General features: G+C 39.2%; 1 protein-coding gene across 1 annotated transcript; it reads right to left on the bottom strand.

Moving 5' to 3' along the window:
- Positions 1 to 4,159: 4,159 nt before the first annotated feature.
- LOC106943858 (beta-chimaerin-like) lies at positions 4,160 to 6,187 on the bottom strand. The gene is made up of 3 exons (XM_015027148.1): positions 6,080 to 6,187; positions 5,792 to 5,905; positions 4,160 to 5,685 (listed from the first exon to the last, which is right to left on the bottom strand). The coding sequence occupies exons 1-3, from the start codon at positions 6,109 to 6,111 to the stop codon at positions 5,388 to 5,390; spliced, it is 444 nt and encodes a 147-aa protein (XP_014882634.1). The 5' UTR covers positions 6,112 to 6,187; the 3' UTR covers positions 4,160 to 5,387.
- Between the last annotated feature and the right edge of the window lie 1,013 nt (positions 6,188 to 7,200).

Raw genomic sequence — 7,200 nt, 5'->3', positions numbered from 1 at the left:
ATAATGAAACATTACAATGAATGTGCCTTTACTATAAAGCAAAGTAGCAGAATTGTGCCTCATGCTTACTGTACACTACAGGCACAGCAGCATCATGTTGTGAGGGTGTTTTGGCTGCAGTGGGGGACTTTTTAAAACCGATGAAACTGTGATCAAAGGCGATTCAGTGGAAACCTGAAGCAACATGTCAAGACATGAGACAGAAAGTTAAAAATGGGGCACAAATGGGTCTTCAAAATGGGCAATGACTCTGAAATACTTATAATTGGTAAAAAAATAAAAGGGTCTGAAGGACAACAGAGTCTGAGTTTTGGAGTAGCCGTCGCAAAGCCGTGATCTCCATCCCATGGAAAATTTGTAGGCAGAGGTGAAAAGGTGTGTTCAAGCACGGCTTAGTGAAACCAGTTCTGTAGAGATGAATAAAATTCCAGCAAATTACTGTGAGAAGCTTGTTGAAGGATTTAAATCTCGGGTCTTATGTTTCTTTATGAAGAAAGTATTCTTAGTAATGTGCTTAAAGTTATTCTAGAAAACAAACCCACATATTTATGAAAACAAAAACTAAATACCTGTTCTTAATCATGAGATACTTTACGGGTTCTTAAAAAAACATGACGTCATTGTCATGATATTTAGCTGCCATACTTGTTTTTTTATTGTGATCTGTATTAACAACGTGTTTAAAATAAAAACCACGAAAGCACTGAAAACGAAGACGTTTCCTCAGCGGGCTTTCTGAGGATTAAACAAAAGTAAACGAATGAAAGACTTTCGCGCACCAGTTAGCTCTTTTTGTTTGACTGGCAGACGCAAACTGACCCGCAGCCACAAGAGCGACGGGACAGGTGAGGAAATTCGTCTCTGTAGTTGACATTCTTAAACATGCCACACCAGGCAATTCCTCTCCAAAGTTATGCCTGTGGAGGCAGATGAGGAATGGGCAGCTCTGAGATATTTCAGCCTTGAGAAGAGGGAGGAAGGGTGCGGGGAGGGAGACGAGGCCTGGTCCCCCTTTTTGTCCGCAGGCAGATGGCTGCTTGTCTCTTAAAGAAGAGCTTGGACAAAAAAGGACACAAAAGGTGGTCCGCACAACAACCTCGGCTTTCTTTCCAGTGGCAGTGCTCTTTTATTCCAGCGAGGCTTTGTGAGAGCACAGCTGAGTAGACCCAGTGGAGAGCAGCACAGTCAGACAGCAGTACAAAAAAAAAGGCCTTAACAGCAACAAAATGACAAAAATAAAGGGCTATACTGTGAGAATTGTGGTAAAGAGAAAATTGGGTGAAATTGACACTTTTGTCCATGTTGGGAACATTGGAAACTGATCTGTTTTTCTGACGTCTCAGGCTGAAATAAATAACCACTCATAAAAGCCTGGAAGAGTACGTTTAACTGTGGAAATTGAGGAGTATTTTTAACATTTTACAACTTAAACATCGGGCGAGAACAGGTAATTACCCCAAACTAACAAGATTATTTCTTCAATGGCATTTAAGGTTCAGCCTTTCGAGAGCCACACCAGCGTGGCAAGCATCATGACCACTGAAGGGGAAGAAACTCAAGAGGTCGATCTAGTCAAAAACGCACCTTTCAGCCTCCTGCCAGCCTTTTAATTACACGAGCGTTTACAGTCGCAGCATTATACAGACGTCAACTTGACCCTAAGCAAACAGATTTTGACTTTACAGTGAAACTACTATGTCTGTAGGGCCTCAGGGCGTGTCTTAGTAAATGGTAAACACCAAGTTCAAAAAGCCACCACAGATGCAGGCAGTAAGCCCCGGGTTTCTCCCGTCTTTGAGAAGACAGAGAACAGATTTTCTGTTTGCGAGTCACAAGCAGACCGATAAAGTCCAACGTCAACACAGCTGTCACTGAATTTGAATCCTAAAGTGTAAAAGCCGGCATGAGGAAGATACTGTCGGTTTTACAGACGGCGTGACAACAAACAATTTGACATTTAGAAAGACCCACGTTTATTTGCAGCGTGGGAGATTATTGGAGAACAGAATCTATAAAGCTAACAAATATATTAAGTAAAGCATACATTTTGCCTTAAAAAAAAAAGCACCGGAGGTTGGAACATGTTAGAGCAGTGGTTTTAGCTACCAGCTCGCTAGATTAATGCTTTTATTTTACTTGAGGTAGGAATCACTGAGATCCTGGGAATAATGACACACCCAGCTTAAAAGGTTATGACACATTTTGCAAAGTGAGATTCTGTGACGTTATAATCAGTAATAGCTGTGTAGCCTAAATTAGACGGATGTCATTGTGCATTGAGACTGTATCCTCAGAGCGTTGAAAGCCAAACAATCAAGATTTGTTAAAATGTTGAGTATGTGGAGGATTAAAAAAAATTGATAAAAGAAAAAAAGAAAAGAATCTACAACAGGTAGGCAGATCTCAGATGCAAACCAGTGGGTGGGTGACTAAGTGGTGCAGTGAAGCTGTTAAGAATGGACTTACAGGTTGAAACTGAATGATGCATAAACACATATCCAGACACTGAAGGCAGGACAATCTGCAAACCAGAAGAAGTCAACAGCCCCAACAAAAATAATTAAACATCATCAACCGAAAGGTGACAAAGAAACTCCAACAAAAAAGGAACATGTAAGCAGGAAGGTTAGTAGCGCACAGTCCTCAAGGAAACAGAAATTTCAAAATGAAAAAGGAACTGAAGTTTATAGCAAAAAAAAACAAAAAAAACAGAGTTAAACCAGAATGTAAAAGTTTAAAAAGAAACCAAAAACATCCCAAAAATAATTACAAGTGTAATTTATTTTTTTTTTAAAAAGGCAACGTATAGTGCAATGTGACTTGTATACGTTTGTTTTTCCCTTCATAACATTTTATTTAGTTTTTTTTAAACAAGACTTATATTCCAGTTTGGCTTATTGTCCAGAAAATACAGTCATTTCTGGAGATTACTGAAACAGATCAGTTGATGTTTTATGACCCACTTTTAAAGCCATTTGGTTTTAAAAGTTATACAGTTTTTCTAAAAGCATCCTTATGCATATAAATTCAAACTTCAATAAATGAATTACAGACTGGCCGATTGTTTTTAAGATTAAAAAAAAAAAGATTTAGTTTTCCGAGAACAAATCAGAATTATTAATGTCCAGTTTTACTAATAATGTTCTCATCAGTTCTGTTTTATTTTTATAGCTCACTAGAGAAGTCATCTCAAGGCCTTCTGCAGAGAGATTAAGAAAATATGAGAAACTAAATATAAGCTTAATCCAGTCCAAATCACTCAACAATAAGTAAACCAGTTACGATCTAATTTATTGCAGCGCATCCCAGAAAGATAGTCAAAAAATATCCAATTACAATTCAGTTTAAAATCCGTAGTATTGATAAACCGTCAAAAACTTCTCTTTGAATCAGTCCCTCTCAATAAGAAGAGGCATCCATCAGAACCAGACTCTGTATTAATGCAGCTACAACTACTGTTGATGAAGGCTGTCGTCTCTAATCGATTGTTGCTGTATAACAAAATTTGAGCTGGACAAAAAAAAAAAAAAAGATCCCCAAAGCAATCAGTCAAAACTGAGAGTTACAGCAAAGACAGGGTGCAGGACAAAAAAAGAAAAAAAAAAAAAGAAAAAAGAAAAGGCCAAGAAAACACAAGCATCTGTCAGTGATGAGACCAAACCATCAATCTATTAGGACTACAAAGACCAGAAGAGACAGTTTAAGACTGCCACCTAGTGGAGGGACATCTCCTTTCTATGAAAGGAAGAAGCTTTTGTTGTCTCTCGTTGATAAATCATTCACAGTCTCCAATCAGCCAGAGAGCCAAAGGAGAACAATGTGAGATGTGTCTCACTTCAAACCATGGAGTCTGATATAGACAGCAAAGTCCCAGTCCCCTCGGTCATCATTACCTTTCAGTGTGAGCAACGAAGCATGGCAGCAGTGAACACACCCAAAGGCTGTAAGGATAATGTACGTCTCAGTCACAGGGCAGACCGACCCCTCAGAAAAAAAACAAAAAAAAAAAAAAAAACCTCACCATTCTACTGTAATGGCAGAAGTGTGTTAGCCAGATCAAAGTCAGTGTGTCAAACTATGTCTTGAGAAAAATAAAAGAAAAAGGGGGTTCATTAACAAATGAACCACCACCAAAAAAAAAAAAAAACAAAAACAAAAAAAAAAACATTAATGAAATACATACACTACCCAGCTGAGGTTTTCATATTCCTCTAGCCTCTTTATAGCCAAAAATTTTATTGTATTTTACTGGGATTTAAAGTAATAAACCAACACAAGGTTGTGCACAACTGTGAAGTGGAAGAAAAAGCATGAATGATGTTCAAGGTTTTTAGGTTATAAAGATCCGAAAAGTGTGAGATGACATGTCTTCACTCGGGCTGAATGAAAAGCAGCTATCAACATCAATATTCAAGTGTGGCCAATGATCATCAGTGTGGCTTAGATATGAATTTTCACCAGGTCAAACTTGATATTGCAGCTCTGGCTGGAGCAATTTTCATCTAGGATTGCCTTGTATTTAGCTCCATCCATCTTTCTACTAATTTTAACCCAGCTTCTCTGCTCCTACAAAAGAAAAATATTAGAAATACATTAGTTTTGGGATGGTGCATTTAGGGTGACGTGTAGTATTAGTGTTGTATCACAAACTGGATTTTCCACGGAGGTCTAAATGTTTAGCTCAGGTCAGTTTTATGGATTGCTTTCTTTCCACTTCACAGTTATGAGTTAGTAATCATAATTAACTCATAATTGAGTTAAGTACTGCATGAAGTGCCAATAAAAAACATTCAATCTAGTGGTTTTCAGGTGAAGTCTTGTGAAACTGTTCAAGTGGACTGAATAGTTTTGCGAGGTACTATGCAGATTGCTTGAATTGGGCTCTGTGGTGCTGTGGCGATCCATTTCAGATCTTCGCCACCTTTCATTAGACTGAAAGGCTCCAGAAACCTGCTGAACTTCAGCAGGATATCGTAAATATGTAAAGATCGGGCAGATAGATGCGATCATTTAAATCAAATCATACAACACTTTGCATTTTGAAAAGCTAGCTTCTTGTGAACATTTACATCTTGAGCTTTTCACCCAGTTAAACATTAATTCGCAGTGGAAATTGTGCAACAGATTAAAAAAACTGGTGAAACTGTTTCAAGGCTCTTGTCAGATTAATATTCTACTAGTGCTGACTTGTCATAGATTAAAGGAGTTTTTCTGTCTCTCTCTGTGTATGTCTAATCACTCCAACTCCATTATGCCGATATTGGGGCTCTGTGTGAATCTGCACAATCTGCCTTGTTCTTTGGTGATGAAGTTGAGGTCTACTTTAAATAAAGATGCGAGTCATCACTGTAAAAGCAGAGCTGGACCGCTGCTGAGAATGTACGTCTTTATGTGACATGAACAGCGCTCAAACTCACCGTGTCGCTCTGGAAGGTGACCCTGCGAGGCTCCGTGCGTCCACGGCTCAGCCTGTGCACCATTTTGTCTTTGAGCAGCGACGTGCAGCCAAGGTGCTCGTAGATGGGGTTGGTGGTCATCTTGGCGATGTACTCCGCTGCCTTGGTCTCGATGTAAAGGGTGATGAGGGCATCCGTCACCAAGTCGTGGACGGACTCAAACCTCTTCTCCCCGACAAAGTGCTTCCCGTCATAAAACAATCTGTAGTTGAGGGTCTGGTGTCCAAAGCTGGATGGAAATTCACAAACAGGTGAACAGGTGGTGTAAAAGTCGGGCGCGAAGCTGATGGTGGAGTCAATCGGTTTTGTTTCTGGTTTTGTGGAGGTGTTTGTACCTCAAGGCCAAGGTGTGAGTCCCTGGCTGTCTTTGGCTCTCCCTGATGAGGTATGCGCCCTCTTTGCCTACTAGCAGTTCATCTGCGTATTCTCGAGATATCATCCCATGAAATCTGTTAAATAAAAGCAGGTTTTGGTCATCAACAACTTAAAAGATTTACATGGAAAACTCAGAAGAAAAACTTCACATGCCCACTTAAAAAACAGTTGTTATATGATAAAGGCCTTAAATGATATAGAAAAGCATTTATATCTAAAAAGACAGAAAACAATCAAGTTAAACTCACTCTCTGCCGTAGTACTTGGGTCTGCTCTCCATCTGTAAACCAGAGGAAGAAATATTGGCTGCAGCAGTGTGATATGAAAGCTCAAATTAATAGCTCTGCAAATTGTTCCTTAAAGCCCGCATGAAAGATAAAGGACTTTACACCACAGGCCAGATTATCTCCATCTGGGCCCCCGCGTCTGTTCACAGCTAGCAAACCATAAAGCCCAATCACAAAGTAGGGGAAGATAAATTAGAGGCAGCGCTGGAAAACAGCAGGTAAAAGATGACCAGCTGGAAAGAAATTAATATAAGGCATGTTAGAATAACACACCAGGGTGTAAAAAGGTGTCTGGAGCACAGATATGCGACTGCAAGTATATTTTTTTTCTTCATCACTATGTTTTCTGGTCTTCGCAGCACTGTCGAGGGGAAGCCATCTGAGTGAAAGTACACTGAAAGATATATGATTTTTCATCACCTAGAAATTCCTTCTACAGAGCCAGTAGTGGCGACGCGCTAATAGAAGGACTTCTTATAATGTAAAACATAATTTTGTACTGAATTACCAGCCTGCCACTAATCTCACAAAACCAGCCCTAGAGCTTTTACTCTGCTCATCAAAGTGTGGCAGCACTCAAAATAGGATGAGACACGCATCAGTTCTGCTGGGTTACACAATGGAAGATTGGCAGTTCTCTCGGTGGAGACGGTAAAAAGTGCATTAAACTTCACCAGTGTTTTGATAACACAGTTTTCTTCTTCAGCAAAATGTCTGAGTTCTTTGGATCGATCCTTCTTTTCTAGACTGATTAAAAGGCAATCGCTGATATATTTCAGAGTCGGAAGTCCTAAGCATTTCGACAATGTGCTAATTAAATTAATCATTCCAGTTCAAGTAGGTAAGTAATTCTTAAAATAATGACACAGTGTCATGCCGCTCTTAGCTTCAACAGAGTTTTGGTTAGCGGTCTCTGTGCCAAATTAACTACAGGTTGTGTATCAGTATTTTAACTTTCTCTCCGTTAGCCTGAAGTGCCTTCTAAAGGCAAAAAAAAAAAAAAAAAAAAAAAAAAGGGTTTTAAAATTGTTTTTGGGTGTAAAAAAAAAAAAAAAGGGTTTTTTATTTGGAAAAAAAGGGCC

This window comes from Poecilia latipinna, unplaced genomic scaffold (genome assembly GCF_001443285.1).
Source record: "Poecilia latipinna isolate Pla-1442-1.1 unplaced genomic scaffold, P_latipinna-1.0 Scaffold6264, whole genome shotgun sequence".
In the NCBI taxonomy this organism is placed as follows: Eukaryota; Metazoa; Chordata; class Actinopteri; order Cyprinodontiformes; family Poeciliidae; genus Poecilia; species Poecilia latipinna.
This window is presented reverse-complemented; position numbering and strand designations above follow the sequence as displayed.

Excerpts from the sequence above, each read along its gene's own strand:
- LOC106943858 (XM_015027148.1), bottom strand. The coding sequence starts at position 6,111 with ATGGAGAGCAGACCCAAGTACTACGGCAGAGA. Across the intron at positions 5,906-6,079 it reads CCCAAGTACTACGGCAGAGA|ATTTCATGGGATGATATCTC; the intron begins GTGAGTTTAACT and ends TTTATTTAACAG. Across the intron at positions 5,686-5,791 it reads ACTCACACCTTGGCCTTGAG|CTTTGGACACCAGACCCTCA; the intron begins GTACAAACACCT and ends ATTTCCATCCAG.